This window comes from Oncorhynchus mykiss, chromosome 5 (assembly GCF_057628025.1).
Source record: "Oncorhynchus mykiss isolate SJ-2025 chromosome 5, ASM5762802v1, whole genome shotgun sequence".
In the NCBI taxonomy this organism is placed as follows: domain Eukaryota; kingdom Metazoa; phylum Chordata; class Actinopteri; order Salmoniformes; family Salmonidae; genus Oncorhynchus; species Oncorhynchus mykiss.
The window spans coordinates 75010709-75027796 of NC_143026.1; the positions used below are offsets into that span (position 1 = coordinate 75010709).

At 44.4% G+C, this 17088-nt stretch overlaps 1 protein-coding gene across 1 annotated transcript; it reads right to left on the reverse strand.

Annotated features, from left to right (window-relative positions):
• Positions 1-3905: 3905 nt before the first annotated feature.
• On the reverse strand, positions 3906-16774 carry LOC110524527 (protein NDNF). Its single transcript, XM_021604258.3, has 4 exons — positions 16392-16774; positions 9868-10071; positions 9030-9154; positions 3906-6024 (listed from the first exon to the last, which is right to left on the reverse strand). The coding sequence occupies exons 2-4, from the start codon at positions 10065-10067 to the stop codon at positions 4625-4627; spliced, it is 1725 nt and encodes a 574-aa protein (XP_021459933.2). The 5' UTR covers positions 10068-10071; positions 16392-16774; the 3' UTR covers positions 3906-4624.
• Between the last annotated feature and the right edge of the window lie 314 nt (positions 16775-17088).

Below are 17088 nucleotides of genomic sequence, written 5' to 3' on the forward strand. Positions count from 1 at the left end.
AGTACTGATGAAGCGTGAGAAATTACAGGCACTTAGGAGTGATTTTATGAGCACAAGAAGAAATGAGGGACCACCCCTACGAGGGTCCTACTAGGGACAGGGCATTCATACTGTAATAAGAGTACACAATCACGTTGCCTTTCATGTTCATGTATTTAAATCACACACACACACGCAGCACAATCATACACAACAAGGAAAAATCATGTGCATTCATACGTATAAACAAAACCAACATAGACTTAGTACACATTGCACACATACATAGACACACTAAAACACACACACTCCTAGATGGTAAATGACTGGCAGTTAAACAGTGAATTCAGTGTTAGTGTATTATCACAGCAGCCATGCGTTGGTTGAGTCCTTCAGCTGGGGTTTGTAGATGGAGGTTGTGTGGAGCTGAAATGTCTGACTAAATCCACACTCCGTCCACATCTTTTTTTCCCATAGTAGCCAAGGTGCCTTAGCCTCATTCTGATCCACAAAGCGTATGATAGTCATCAGAGTGTCTACGGTTTCACTGCTTTCTCTGCCAAAGGGATTATCATCTCTGAGAAGCGCTCTGTGGTCTTCTTTAGTTTAAAATCTCATGAGAGTGTCATAAACAGAGGCTGTGTGTTAGTGTGTCTATGTATGTGTGTGGTGCATGGGGGTTCTGTCTCTCTGGGCCTGTATGCATGCCTGCCACACTAGCGACCGTTTCTTCTTCACAAACTCTTTGCAAGTGTCACTGAGCTCTGAGGTCAGTAGCAGGATGCACTGTACATCTAGCATAATGCATCCCATAGCAATTGTGTCTCTGACGATATAATATAGTGTCTGTCCCTGCTGCATTTGTGCTTAACTAGCAGTCCATCGGTCGTTACTCTGACTGTTGCTCCAGAGCAGTTTGCGATGGTTCACACTGGACAAGCAAACTTCCCACACCAGGGTAGTGAATTTGAAGGGCAGGCGAGTCATGCTAACCCTGGCCAGTGATCCAAGCTGGGTCTCTGGCGCACAAGTCTCACCATTCCACCACTCCTGCAGGGTCATGGATGTCTGTCTCCACTCTTCATTCAGCTGTATATATACGTAAAGCACAGATCAAAGCTCCTCGATCATTACCGTGTTAGAAAACAAACACACACAGCCCACCAGAGGGTGAGCTCCAGAACAGAGGCTTTTCTGTGTGTCTTACTTTGTGGTTTGTGCGTGCATGTGTCTGTGTGTCTTTGTGGTTTGTGCGTGCATCTGTCTGTGTGTCTTTGTGGTTTGTGCTTGCATCTGTCTGTGTGTCTTTGTGGTTTGTGCGTGCATCTGTCTGTGTGTCTTTGTGGTTTGTGCGTGCATCTGTCTGTGTGTCTTTGTGGTTTGTGCGTGCATCTGTCTGTGTGTCTTTGTGGTTTGTGCTTGCATCTGTCTGTGTGTCTTTGTAGTTTGTGCGTGCATCTGTCTGTGTGTCTTTGTAGTTTGTGCGTGCATCTGTCTGTGTGTCTTTGTGGTTTGTGCTTGCATCTGTCTGTGTGTCTTTGTAGTTTGTGCGTGCATCTGTCTGTGTGTCTTTGTGGTTTGTGCGTGCATCTGTCTGTGTGTCTTTGTAGTTTGTGCGTGCATCTGTCTGTGTGTCTTTGCGGTTTGTGCGTGCATCTGTCTGTGTGTCTTTGTAGTTTGTGCATGCATCTGTCTGTGTGTCTTTGTGGTTTGTGCGTGCATCTGTCTGTGTGTCTTTGTAGTTTGTGCGTGCATCTGTCTGTGTGTCTTTGCGGTTTGTGCGTGCATCTGTCTGTGTGTCTTTGTAGTTTGTGAGTGCATTTGTCTGTGTGTCTTTGTAGTTTGTGCGTGCATCTGTCTGTGTGTCTTTGTGGTTTGTGCGTGCATCTGTCTGTGTGTCTTTGTAGTTTGTGCGTGCATGTGTCTGTGTGTCTTTGTAGTTTGTGCGTGCATCTGTCTGTGTGTCTTTGTGGTTTGTGCGTGCATCTGTCTGTGTGTCTTTGTAGTTTGTGCGTGCATCTGTCTGTGTGTCTTTGTAGTTTGTGCGTGCATCTGTCTGTGTGTCTTTGTGGTTTGTGCGTGCATGTGTCTGTGTGTCTTTGTAGTTTGTGCGTGCATGTGTCTGTGTGTCTTTGTAGTTTGTGCGTGCATCTGTCTGTGTGTCTTTGTAGTTTGTGCGTGCATGTGTCTGTGTGTCTTTGTAGTTTGTGCGTGCATGTGTCTGTGTGTCTTTGTAGTTTGTGCTTGCATCTGTCTGTGTGTCTTTGTAGTTTGTGCTTGCATCTGTCTGTGTGTCTTTGTAGTTTGTGCTTGCATCTGTCTGTGTGTCTTTGTAGTTTGTGCTTGCATCTGTCTGTGTGTCTTTGTAGTTTGTGCTTGCATCTGTCTGTGTGTCTTTGCGGTTTGTGCTTGCATTTGTCTTTGTGTCTTACCCTTTGCGGTTTGTGCGTGCATTTGTCTTTGTGTCTTACCCTTTGCGGTTTGTGCCTGCATGTGTCTGTGTATATCAATAACAAAGTGTGAGTGTTTATATTTGTTTCAGGCTTATACCTCCTGAGTGACTAGTACAGAAAGAATGAAGGAGTGCCTTGGCTTCTTTAAAAACCCATCTACTCCCATTCAGACCTTATTCATGACTCTGTTGACCCCCAGAGCATAGCTCTAGCAGTCCCTACCTACTGGCTTTATTAGTAGGAGTTTACAGGCCTGTCCATGACATTCCCACAGCTCTCTGGGAGCTCCTCCACATTATTCCAGGGCAACTGCAGGTTAATGTAAGCCAGGTGGAGCCTCCCCCGCACTTCCTCTGAATGAGGCTGTTTGATTGACAGGGAGTTGTGGCAGTGAATCGGAGCGTTGCTGCTCAGGATCAGGTTGTGATGGAAACATGGAGACTCACAAGGAACAGCTGTTTACTTGGCCACAACAGAGACGACTTCTCCACTCACTTGTGACCATTCTTAATTAAAACGTGTGGATGTGTGTGATCAGGTCTGTGTCAGTCAGTGTATGTTGAACTCCTATTCGTCTCTTACATGTGGCAAGTATACTGTAAGTGTGGTTAAAACTGTGTTACCCTACATCTGAAAACACATGAAAACTAAACGATCGCAGACACTAATGTGACATAAGTTGTACTTTGTACCTGTGTAGACACTACAGATGTAGGATCTTAATTTGAGACAGTTTAACAACAGGTAAACTATGGCCTATTTATTGCCTTACCTCCTTACTTCATTTGCACACAGTGTATACACATTTCCTACTGTGTTATTGACTGTACGTTTGTTTATTCCATGTGTAACTCTGTGTTGTTGTTTTTGTCGCACTGCTTTGCTTTATCATGGCCAGGTCGCAGTTGTAAATGAGAACTTGTTCTCAACTGGCCTACCTGGTTGAATAAAGGTGATATAAAATAAATACAAAATCATTATGTGGATTATAATTCATGGACATTTTTGTAGAGCCTGATGCATTTTTTTTGTAAGGGAAAATCAAGTCTGAAATTTCTAAGTGGAAATTACAAACCACAGAAGCCTTTTTAAACCTCAAATACACTGCATTGCAGGAAAGTTCTCCCGCAACAGTTTTATCAAATTAAGATCCTACACCTGTACCTTTGAGAACTTTTGACACCGGCAATAAAACAACATTTACCATCATTCAAATACGTTCCTCCAAATAATTCACTCCGTCAGTCCCATTCGTCTGATGCATTATGTCCATACTAAAATGATCTTACATGTCAGTAATCGTTTGTCAACGATCATGTTATGCTTACAAGGACATACCGCAGGACTAACGTAAAATCTATAAACACTATATATCCTCCTTTCTGCTGATACACTGCTGTCTGACAAACTGCATCTATCTATGTGACGTTAACTAGCCCACAGAAGAACATGACACCCAGGGTGACACAGGGATTACTTGTTCTATATTTAGTGTTTATGTACATGAATATTGGCAGGACAACTCTGTACATGTGACAAACACGGTGATACAGTGATAACACAGACCTCCAGCACAGAACACATTTACAGACGGGCTCTTGAGTGTACCCTGGCTGAGATGCACAAGGGAATGTCTCCACAACCACAATTTCCTCATAGATTTTGAATTACTTCCTCATAAATGTAATAGTCATCATTACCAATAAATCAAACAATCAAACCAAAAGAGGCAAAGAAGTATAAAATAATTGAAATCTATCCTAAATGTGAATAAAGCAATGAGAGAACTATACAAGGCCGGTAGCTATTGTATCTCTGCAGGTCAACGGGAATTGAAACTGAAGGAACAAACCATTTTGACAAACACAAGAGTCATGCAGCAACAAAGAAACACACAAGATGAAACAGTCTCTTTTCTGAAGCTCGGAGGTCTCCCTGTTGGCAACGAGATGCTAGGTCCCCAAGCAAAGGTGACAGAGCACCTCGCTATGGATCGCCCAAAAACGTGCCAACAATGAAATGTAAACATAAATATGCAGGTTGATATCTCTACAAACAGTTCAGTCTCTGCCACAGGCCCATCAGCTGTGTGAGTAGTCAGTCTGTATTCACTCCTTAGTAGAATATCACTTAGAGTTAAATAAAACTTTTTTAATATATATATTTATAATAGATTTATTCTATGCAGTCTTTTAGCAGTATTTCCTTGTTTTCACCAGTTTGCTCTGGTATTTGACTGAGTGACCACTGTGGCCCACAACATAAACGTCCAGCAGGTAGGTCTTGCCCGGCTCTAGCCCTGTGATGGTTTCCGTGGTAACGGCCTTCTGCAGGTTAGGGCTGTGGAAGTACTTGCAGAGGACCTTCTCTGACTTCCTGCGCGTCTCGGGCCCGGCACACTGGTTCTGCTCACGGCGCCGCTGCTCCTCGCCGTAGCTCTCGGACACCTCTTTTTTGTAGACACAGTACTTGTTGCGGTCCTGCGTTCCCAGCCAGGCCACAGTGGCAGTGGAGCAGGTACGCAGCTTGTCAAAAGCCTTGATGCGCGTGTCCTCGGGAAGCGAGGGGAAGGGCTGCTTGCTGCTGGGCTTTGTGGTGGCCAGCACCTTCAGGGTGGACGCTCCTTTCCTGCTGCCTCGCAGACGGATCAGGTACTTGGCCTTAGGCTTCCCCCGCAGCTGGAACTGTCGTACCCCTTCCACATTCTGGGAGAGCAGCAACTTGCCGTCACGCCTCACCTGCACCTGGACAGAGTCCAGACAGGTGTGCACAAACAGAGTGACCCTCTGATGAGAGGAGACCGGGGCGAAGCGTAGGAACTTACTGCCCTTCCTCTTGATGAAGACATCAGACACCTTGCCATCCTTCAGCTCCACCGTCTTCTGCCGAGCCTCCTCCTTAGTGCGGGCGAACGTGCCCACGTAGGCGGTGCTGGTGTTGGTGGCAGAGTTCATAGCGAATACGTCAAAGTAGTACTGAGTGTCCGGCTTCAGGTCCGACACGGTGAAGATGTTCTTGTTACCGATGCAGACTTTCTGAATGTCCGAGGCCTTGGACTTGGCTGTGTAGGAGCGGGAGATCTTGTTGCTGGTGAGACCTCGGTCCTTGTTAAAGTCATTGTCTGAGCGGACAAAGCCAAAGTGGGCAAAGTCAAAGGGGCTGAAGTCCCGGCCTGGCTTTGGAACGGCCATGAAGGCATCGTCAGCGCTGATCTTAGCCTCGGCAGCACACAGACTTTTGAAGTTGTGCTCCTTGTTGATGACAACACAGTACTGGACGGGCTGGCCCATCAGAACGCCCGTCGGGGTGGGCTTCCAGGCCAGAGTGACAGTGGTACGGCCCAGGGCAGTGACGTCCACCCGGGGATCGTAGGGCAGCTCGGGGTAGGGCTGGTCAGACTCTGGGGTGGTGGTGGCGTACACCTTGAAGTTGCTGTCCTTCTCTGTGGAGAGCATCTCCAGTTGGTAGAGGCCGGAGGGAGAGCTGGTAGCCATGTAAGACTCCACATCATTCCCCTTGTAGGAGAAGAGCTCTGTGCCCTCATCCACTGTCACCTGCTGCTGCTTCTGCTGGTCCAGGGGCTCCGGCTTACCTGGAAAGCACACAGAGACACAGGAAGACTTAACATTACTTATTTTCATATCACAGCAACCACATCATCATCTCCTGAGATATTTTTTGTTAACATCCCCTAATGTTTTTGTTTTTTATGTTTTGTCCTGAAGTAAAATCATTTCCATAGGTGACAAATAATGACCCATTTAAAGTGTTGATCATGGTGAGGTCATGGTGAGGCAATCTCCGAGCCAGACAATTAGCCCCTTATGAGTCAGCAGCCATGCTTTCACTCTAAACATCTCTAAACATCCCAAAAGATCACAGGCCAATATTCACTTGGCCCTTCCTGGGAAGTTCTGCTACAAAGAGGCCCAGCCCTTATTTCAGTTGTGCTTAGAACCATAATATTATGTTTGTCATCCAAAGAGTGGGCTGAACGGTGTTCTAAAGGAATGATAAAAGATCCAATCTGAGTCTGAGACCTTCAGCAAACAGAGGAGTAAACAGATGAATAGATAGAGAAGTTGGGCATTTGTGGATTTACAGTGTTCACTGGAAACTCGTGCACATACATCGCCTTCTACCTATATGTGAATGGCTCCTTGGTCTACGGTAAGATGCCATGTGTAGCAAATATGTAGCACATTACTGTGTTACAGTATTTAGTCTCTATTCTGTAATATATTAGGACAGTGAACATCAAAAAAGTAGGTAGTATCAGGCAAAAAGCCCATTTATTAATTGGCAGAGACACACGTGCATACGCATAGTCATACACGTGCATACGCATAGTCATACACGTGCATACGCATAGTCATACACGTGCATACGCATAGTCATACACGTGCATACGCATAGTCATACACGTGCATACGCATAGTCATACACGTGCATACGCATAGTCATACACGTGCATACGCATAGTCATACACGTGCATACGCATAGTCATACACGTGCATACGCATAGTCATACACGTGCATACGCATAGTCATACACGTGCATACGCATAGTCATACACGTGCATACACATAGTCATACACGTGCATACACATAGTCATACACGTGCATACATGTACTTTCACACCCTCACATATGTACACTCTAAAACCACCGCTGCAGTCCATGTCTGTGCTCTAATGGGACTGGGCTTGAGGGAGTTGATTGATTTTTTGTGTTTCAAAGACACTGTCCAGATGGAGAGAGTCCGAGTGTGTGTGAATGAGAGGGGAGGGCGAGAGAGAGAGAGAGAGAGAGAGAGAGAGAGAGGGGTGGGGTATTCAATTTGAAGGGCAAAAGGAGTATATGTTAGTAGTGGACAAGGGGATTATTGTACCTAGCTATCTACAGATGTTATGGGGGATTCATGTAGAAGGCTTAATCACATTCTAAACTCTTTACTTATACACTGTATTTGTCTGCCAGCCAACCAACCAGCCAACCAGCTAATGAGCCAACCAGCCAGCCAACCTGCCAAGGGCAGTCTCTCCTATTCAGGGCTCTGTGCCCTTTTCACAGGCTACAGACATCAGGTGTGGTCAATCCAGACATCAAGTGTGGTCAGTTCATACACTGTGTTAGTTAATAACCATACCACAACCACAGCAAAAAAGCAGACCACCAATGCTGCCCAACCACAACAAAATGTAGAGTGTCTTTCCAATTTTATTCAAAACCACATCAATCAAATGTTAATGCTAGTTACTGTTCATCCTGATACATTTCTGAAATTATTGTTTATGTATTTGTTGTACCTTAATCATATATTGCACGTTTTACAACTTAATTACATTGTAATAGTCCCATTTACATTAGCTAATAGTTCCATAAATCATATTTATATGAATTCCCATTTACACTACATTACCAAAGGTAGGTGGACACCTGCTCATTGAACATCTCATTCCAAAATCATGGGCATTAATATGGTGTTGGTCCCCCCCTATGCTGCTATAACAGCCTCCACTCTTCTGTGTAGGCATTCTATTAGATCTTGGAACATTGCTGCAGGGACTTGTTTCCATTCAGCCACAAAAGCATTTGTGAGGTCGGGCACTGATGGGTTAGAGGTGTTCGATGGGATAGAGGTCATGGCTCTGTGCAGGCCAGTCAAGTTCTTCCACACCGTTCTCGACAAACTACTTCTGTATGGACCTCGCTTTGTGCACAAGGGGGCATTGTCATGCTGAAATAGGAAAGGCCCTTTCCCAAACTGTTGCCACAAAGTTGGAAGCACAGAATCGTCTAGAATGTCATTGTATGCTGTAGCGTTAAGATTTCCCTTCACTGGAACTACGGGGCCAAGCCCGAACCATGAAAAACAGCCCCAGACCATTATTCCTCCTCCACCAAACTCTACAGTTGGCACTATGCATTGGGGCAGGTAGCATTCTCCTGATATCCGCCAAACGCAGATATGTTTGTCAGGACTGCCAGATGGTGAAGCATGATTAATCAGTCCAGAGAACGTGTTTCCACTGCTCTAGAGTCCAATGGCGGTGAGCTTTACACCACTCCTGTTGACGCCTTGACATTGCACAAGGGGATCTTAGTCTTGTGTGCAGTTGCTCAGCCATGGAAACCCATTCCATGAAGCTCCCGACAAACAGTTATTATGCTGACGTTGCTTCCAGAGGCAGTTTGGAACTAAGAACTGAGTGTTGCACCCGAGGACAGACGATTTTTTATGTAGTACGCGCTTCTGCACTCGGCGGTCCCATTCTGTGAGCTTGTGTGGACTACCATTTCGCGGCTGAGCCGTTTTTGCTCCTTTACGTTTCCACTTCACAATAACGGCACTTACAGTTGACCGGGGCAGCTCTAGCATGGCAGAAATTTGAAGAACTGACTTGTTGGAAAGGTGACATCCTATGACGGTGCCATGTTGAAAGTCTACTGCCAATGTTCATCAATGGAGATTGCATGTCTGTGTGCTCGATTTTATACACCAGTCAACAACAGGTGCGGCTGAAATAGCCGAATCTACTAATTTTAAGGGGTACTCACATACTTTTGTATATATATTCTAATTGGTGTTTACCTGATCCCTCTCCGCTGGCCTCATCAGGCAGCTCCTGCAGAGTGAGCTTCCACTCCAGAGGAGCATCACATGGTGTCACCGTCACAGACAGCGGGGTATTGTCCTCCTCCACCACAAAGTAGTACCTGCAGGAACAAGAAGTAGTGCCCAGGTAAATGATAGGGTTAACTACAGGTTTAACTACTGAAATCATCTATGGTCACTGTATGGTTGTCTCCGGGTGCTAATGACCCGAGTCTCTTTCAGCAGACATTATCTCAATTACATGAACATCTCTTTCTCATCTATTATGCATTTCCTCATCCTAGTATCCATTACAATGCATTCCATATTCCCAATGCATCCACTTACAGTAAGTCATTATACAGAGCCTACAGTACTATTTAGTGTGGGAAAGCTACAATGCTGTTTGTTTTCGATCAAACACAGCCTGGTCTCATGTATTTGGTAAGATAAGACATACAGTACATGTACATGTTTGGAGCAGTAGACCTACATGTTGGTAATGGTTGTTGATAGTGATGGTGGATTTATAGCAGGTTAGTGTTTTTTGTCATGAATCTTGTTCTGGAGGTCACCAGCTAGCACAGCCACAAAGTCATACAATCTGATTTTAAACCTAACCCTAACCTTAACCCTAACTTTAGCCACACTGTTAACCCTAATGCCTAACCATAACCTTAAATGAAGACCAAAAAGCTTTGTTGAATTATTACAAAATAGCCAATTTTGACTTTGTAGCTGGCCTATCTACAGGGAAATCACTGTTCTGCCTCCAGGACAAAGCTTATGGCAATAAACGTCAACTTGCGTATTGCTATAGACCTGGAATCGTTACCTTTTAGGTGTGTCCCTGAACAAGTATCCACTGATCTCGGCGCCGTCTGGGATGACGGAGGAATCATGAAACAGGGTCTTGTCTCTGATCTGCATCTGGAACAGGCCCTCATCTCGTGTGGGCAGCTTCTGGCCAAATACAACCCCCAGCACCAGAGCCAGGCCCAGAGGCCAGCCCTGAGGTCCCAAGCACAGCCTCATCCTCCTGTAACACACAAAATAGTAATGCAGGAATGTCAGAATAGTTAGAAATGCCAAAGTACACTCTTGGAAAAAAGGGTTCCAAAAGGGTTCTTCGACTGTCCCCATAGCAGAACCCATTTTGGTTTCAGGTAGAACTCTTTTGAGTTCCATGTAGAAGCCCGTGAAAAGGGTTCTACATGGAACTGAAAAGAGTTCCACCTGGAACTAAAAGGGTTCTTTAAAGGGTTCTCCTATGGGGACTGCCGAATAACCCTTTTAGGTTCTAGATAGCACCTTTTTTTAAGAGTGTAGTGAATATTGGAAATCTTTCAATCAATACTTGGAAGAAGAACTTGAAAATGTGTTTCCAGTTTTGCCTGTTAAGTCTCAGAATGGAAGGGAAACCAGTAACATGCTGCCAAAGAGAGGAAAGTGAGAGACAGAGATGGACAGAGAGAGGCCCCATCTCTTCAAAAAGAGAGTGGAAGGCAGACAAAAAAGAGAGAAGACACTTTGGACCAGAAAGGGGGAGAAGATAAAGACAGTGGCTAGTGTGAGAAGGGTCAAAGAAACTTCATTTAAGGGGATAGAAGAGGAGGAAAGATTGGCACTGGTAGCTACAGTGTACTGTTCAGTAGATATCTCTAACAGCTATGGGATGTGACTCAGTACACGGGTCTATGCAGCTTACTGAGGCTCAGGAACACAGAGATATCCTCTGTCTATTGATTTGACCACATTGATTCCAGCTGATGGGAAAGCCAAATCCCGGCTGATTTAATCAGGGTAATGATGGCAGATTAGCCAGATACTTTACTGCCATTTACTGCAAGTGAGAGTGTGTCCTTTTAATAACCCCTCTTCCCTCTCTCTCTCTCTCTCTCTCTGTGTGTCCCTCTCTCTCTCTTCCTTGTCCTCCTTTTCTCTCTCCTTCTTTCTCTTCCACCCTAGCTCCATGTATTTTTTTCCCACAAATATAGCTCATCTTTTTTTTCTTCTCTCGCACACACATGTATAGTAATCTCTATCCCACCCTCTTTCTGTCCTTGTCAAACAGACATTCTCTCCTTCCTCTCCTCCCTCCCTCTGGAGAGACATAAGTCAAACCAGAGAACCCAAAGCTGGTCATGCTTCCATGCTACAAACATGGCTTCATTACTACATGATCTTCCTTTTAAAACACAATGCAGAGAAAAGCCTTCGGCAGCTCCTGTCAGTGTGTCCATCTCCCCTGTGCCTGAGCTGAGCCTCCCATCATCCTGTCAGACTTCAGAGAGGCGGAGGAAAGCCATCTAAGTGGTACTTTGAGGTTTGACTCACAGAGAGGTGATCCTTAGCTCCTCAGCTTGTCTCATTCCATTTCAGAAGAGTGTCAGGCGGAACAAATGTCTATTAATACTCAAGACAGCGCTGAGGTGGTATGTACAGAGCTCTACAGGGACCCCAATACACAGCACAGAGGCTCCCAAAAGACTCTCCCAGTCCCTGCTGCACTAAGCCCACGCAATGACACTATCAGACTGATGTCATCCGATATGGGATATGTGCTCTCTCAATGGTTAGTGTGGTATCGTCCATCAGATTTGCCTGCCAACATATTTAGCATAACCCAACATGCACTTGATGTGCTGTTTCCAATGTAAGCAACTTGCCCACCGCGTGTGGTAATACTGATTTAAACCAATGCCTTTGGTTTGAGTTGGTCAAAGTGCTGCAGTATCCCAAGTCTGAGAAGTGTTACCACTAAATGCTACGTTCCTCCATCCAGACTCAGATCCCATGTATGAGCCATCACTGAAAGATGACACCTTCACATTAATATAGTTGGATTTGACTGTGCTAATGTCTGGGCCATGTGGTTGTGTGGAGCAGCACAGACAGACTGGAATTTGGAATGGTTGTGCATGCATGAGACTGCTCAGGCCATGGAGTTAGCTCTCTTTACCAAAATAAAACTTCAAAAAAGCTGCATCTGGAACAAATAAAGCCTAATGTTTAATTAGAGTGAGGGATAATGTATGATGGTAATTCGGGGGAGGATAATTTGAAGGCAGAGCCGGCCACAATCGTGTCAACTTTGTTTTGCTGCCGTTTATTTATTTATTTATATATTCATTTATTTTTCACTTTCACTCCGACTGGAACTTTGTTCAAAACTTGAAGCACTTTTGGTCATTAAAGAAAAAAGCCTAATGCCTAATAAATGTGAAGTTGTGCATAGCCGCAGGAAGTAGTTTGGGGGTGGGGGTGCTGCGATTCTTTTGCCAGGGGGCGGAGAAAAAACTAATATTGCCTGCGCTGAAGATGTCTTTATCTGTCCACTAATACAATACACTACTTTTGTGAATAAAATTTGACTAAATGTAAGCCTATTTGAGTGCTTACCAGCATTTGTAACTTGAGTCTGATAATGTACAAAACAGTTAATCTGATCATACTTGTTGAATATAAAAATACTTGCTTGGTATATGTTTTCACGTTTCTTTAAATACTTTGCAAATGCAACTTATTTCTATGTGAAAACTGAAATGGTCTATTCATGACTTTTCCATTTTAGTAGATGCTCTTATCCAGAGCAACTTACAGTATTGAGTGCATACATTTTCATACTTTTTTGTACTGGTCCCCCATGGGAATCGAACCCACAAGCCTAGCAACTGAGCCACATAATCACATTACTTCATCACAAACAACTTGATGTCTCAATGTACTCAATTACTGTATTGTGCATGGTTTTTCTTCATAGTGAATAATACTGAACAGCTTATGCAGAAAGCATAATTAATGATAGAAATATAAGTATGTCTGTCACAATTTAACTGTATAACCTGTAGTAATAACTATGTAATAACCACCTAAATTATATGACTTTACAATGACAGTTAGTTCCACCTGAATTCCTATATGGCAACAAGAACATGAACCATGCAGTGTTCACTCTGTGCCTTTAACAGAACTACGTGAATGACAATTTAGCCAGATAAAAATATTAACACAATAGACTAACTATACTATCACTTCCCAGGTGGAGAGTCGTTGGAATAGCACCAAATCATCTAGTTCATATAAACGCATCAACTAAGATTAAAGCAAAGTGAAGAATAATCTCATTAACTAATCAATCAACCATTTACTCACTCAATCCATACATCAAACAACTGAGATGTTCAAGAAGTCATCCCGTGAATGGTCAGTTTGGTTGTAGGATGTAGGTGTTTGTTGTGGTTATTGGTGTGTGTGCTGTTTGCTCCCAGTTGGTGAGTCAGTGTGCGTGATTGAGCTGGTATTCCAGCAGTCAGTCAATGTGAAGCCAGCACACACTGATGACTAGCACATATAATCTGTGTATAGAGCCATTTCTGAGTGACAGCGAACATGTGTGCACAACAAAGCAGCTTACACCTGTCATTCACAGGGCACTACAGTAGTCCTACCCTCCAACTGTCCAACATGAAAGAACCATGTGGAGTGTGTGTGAGGACCTCTGCGTGCATATGTATATGAATGTGCTCACATGTGTGAATGTATAAGCATGTGTATGTAAAGGAAGATTGTGCGTGTGCATGTCTGTGTGCTTGCCTGCCTGTGTACGTGAGGCCATGTGCACCTGCAAGTGTGTATACTAGGCACCCCTTACACTGCCACATCCCCCCTCCATCTCTCCATCCCTCCAATGTGTTCTTTGGGTTGCCCTGCCTACCTCCTTCTGCAGCCTCAGCCCCAACCCCAACCCCAACCCCAGTCCTGCAGCTCCATCCTCCCTCCAGCCTCCCGGCCCCAGCTCCATGTCTCTCTGTCAGGACGGGTGAACCTCCTGCCTGCTCCCACATGGAGCTCATTAGCAGGACAGGAGGGAAAAATACACTAATTTCAACACAAATAAAGAAACATTTGGGATTCCTCACAAAGAGACGCCTGGCAGGGCTCAAAGGACCTGGAGCCGCTTTGTGTTTTCTTAAAACCTCTCTGAAGGCAGATTTATGGTCAGTAGGTCTTCGGTAGCAGACTCCATCACTGATGTGCTGTCACTTCAGGGCCAACCAGGGGATTGGGGATACAGACAGGCAAGCAGGGCTGAGGGCTCAGAGCCTGAGATGGAACCAACCACACATAACCTGGGCCCATGCTGATGGACAGCCAAACCCAAAGCAGGTCTGGTGCACTAGGAGAGCCAAACAGCTCATTAATGAATTGGTAGAGACTGTGGTTTAGGGCCTCTGTCCAGGAGCAGAACTTTTGTCTGCGCAGAATGTGAGTTTATTTGCATGTGTGTGTGTGTCTTCTAAACTGTCAAATTCCTCTCACCCAGAGTGTATATAAGTCTACATTATCCCCCACATTCTGTCTCTAAACCATCTACATCATCATCAGCCCACAAAGACTATGCTGCTGCTCCTGGCAAAATAGTATGTTCAGAAAGGGGAGCCTACTGTATTTTCCATCCTTGCCTTTCGCTCTGTCTCTCTGTTTTATGGTCCATTTCTGAGTGAGGCCTGCAGTTAGCACTGCATCCCGGAAGGATGCATGGTGGAGCATGTCAGGTCGCAGGGGCAGTTTCTATTACTGCGCTACAAATAAGACATTCAAATTAGGGGTGCAGTTCTGACTGATGTGCAATTCATTGCTGTCATTGTGAATGAAGGGCAGATCACACAATATTAGCCCTACAAAAAGCACAATGGGAAAGAAATCGTCCACTCTCTGCCAATCAGTATATCAACGATAAGGGCACAGACCAGCATCATGGGAAATGAGTCAATCATGTATCCGCTGGACAGAGAGCACAGACCCCTTCTTCAGGAGAGAGACGTCCACCAGTCTGATGGCACTGTCTCTGCTTGTGTCCATCTAAGGAGGCATAATGAGGTCTTTGCAGAGTGAATGTCCTGGACACTGGGAGAGGGTGTGGATATGATGAATAATTTAAGGAAGGGAATAAAAACCTGTCGCTATGGCCTTAATCTTCCAGCAACGACTCTGGACGTGACATCCCACTCCAGCGGTCCGCACAAAGCAAAGGCAGTGAGGAGACTGTATATACACTGCAGCCCGTCACTTCTCCGGACGCATAAATGTTGTAGCAACACTGGCGGAATTCTTTCAGCCCGGAGTTTTCATATGCAAATCACTGTTTAGTTACGGTATGCAACACAGACCTTCCCATTTTCATACTTTTGTTCATTATTCATTCTCCTGAGAAAGTACGGGAGGCAGTGTGGCTTCTCTCTGCAACTAAATACAGTTATTCAAATTCCCAGTCTATTTTGCCTATATTTTATATAGGCTACAAATTTATTTTTTAAACGAATAACACTTTTGATCAATAATATATATATTTTTTTTTTATCAACTTAAATACATGTTATTATCTACAATAAGATAGTAAGTAGCCTGTCTAAAAACATCGCGAGAGACAAATTAATAAGTAATTATGTAAAAATGCAACACGAAATTATGTTTACTACTTTTCATACATTTCAATAGCAGTAGGCTACTTTGTCCTGATTTTAAGAGGGAATTTTGTGTAGGCTCCCAAATGTGAGATGGTGTGTGGGTGAGGAATCAGAGCAGGATAGAGGTAGGCAACTTGCAGGTGCGTGGGCTTGCTCATTGGTAAAATGAAAACTCTGCTGTTGTAAAACTGACGCCCCAGACCAGACTAACATTTTCCCAACATTTGTGTCATGTTCATCCGCAGCACCACTATAAAAAAAAGGGCCATTGAAGAGAATTTATGCCACGTACTATAGAAGGGGGCGAGAACGCATATTGATGAATTGCGTCTGGCGGGTTTAGAGGGTGCTCCGTCACCCCTGAGAGCATGGGAACTCCGTTATGGGCACAAAGCAGGGCTCCTCAGACTCAGAGCCCCGAGTGCGCGGACACTGCCTTCCGCGTGTCCTTTTCAACTCCCTCAAAGGTTCATCCTTTTCACGCGACATTCACCGTGCCTTGTGAAATACAGCCAAACTAAGCGAACCAAATTAAAAGAGCATGCGAGCCCAGGCTTGATTGAAATGTGTTTTGAAATCCTTAACTTCCCGGAGTTGTAAACCACAAAACCCATTCCCCTCTATTTGGCAGACGTTTCAAAGGCAAGCGTTCTTTATTCGGAGAGTCCCTCTCTGTTTTTCTTTTTTATGGAAAAGTCTCTCCAAAAAGCGCTCCACAAACCATTTAGACTTAATAGGCTACAAAAGCGCAAGCTTATTGCTTTATAGAACCGTTTTTTTTTTATCGATGTGGTTTATCATAAGTTCACTTCATGGAACATGTATATAAAGCAGTGATCATATGGATAGCCTAAATATAACATATTTTGTGAATGAGCCTCAGTCTTACCTTTCAGATTTAGGGATGATAAAACAAGCTGGAAAGTTCCCTCAACCGTATCAACACTTCTGAGACCAAAACAATACAAAAACTAAATCAAACAAAAAAATACAATAAATGTGTCCTTTTTAGTGTTCGATAGATTCCTCGAGTCAGTTATTGTGTGGTGAAAATCGGACTACAGCTGTGGTGCGTGTTGGCAGTTCTGGAGGGTTGAACCTTGTCTGTGTATCCTGAGTTCTGGCAGCGCGTCCGTCCCCTGCCGTGTGGCTGCTATTGAGACTGGACCGACTGAATTGGAAGACAAACTGATGCGAACTTCTGTCTATGCGCTTCCCTAGGAGCACTCCGATAACCGGCCCACTCCTCCCCCTGGACACCACAGCCCCAACAAGTAAAAAAAACAACCAGAGACCAGGCAGAACCAGCAACGGACCTATCACAGACACGGACTCAAACTGACAATCCTTTATGAATGAAAAACCTATATTTCAAAAGCACCTTTAGGACTACTTTGAATTGCTATAGCCATAAACAACCCACTGTGGAAAAAAATGGCAGAATCAACGTCATTTCCACCTAATTTCAACAACAACAAAAACTCGTGGTGAGGTTGAAGCAGTGTGAAAAACTGATTGGATTTGCAAAAAGTCATCAATATAAGTAAATATTGTATTTGTTTCAACCAACTTTTAACCTAAATGCA

What these genes read in the sequence shown, in the direction of transcription:
- LOC110524527 (XM_021604258.3), bottom strand. Translation starts at nt 10,067, where the DNA reads ATGAGGCTGTGCTTGGGACCTCAGGGCTGGCCTCTGGGCCTGGCTCTG. An exon ending in TTCAGGGACACACCTAAAAG is followed by an intron (nt 9,155 to 9,867) that starts GTAACGATTCCA and finishes TTGTTCCTGCAG; the next exon opens with GTACTACTTTGTGGTGGAGG. An exon ending in GGCCAGCGGAGAGGGATCAG is followed by an intron (nt 6,025 to 9,029) that starts GTAAACACCAAT and finishes TGTGCTTTCCAG; the next exon opens with GTAAGCCGGAGCCCCTGGAC.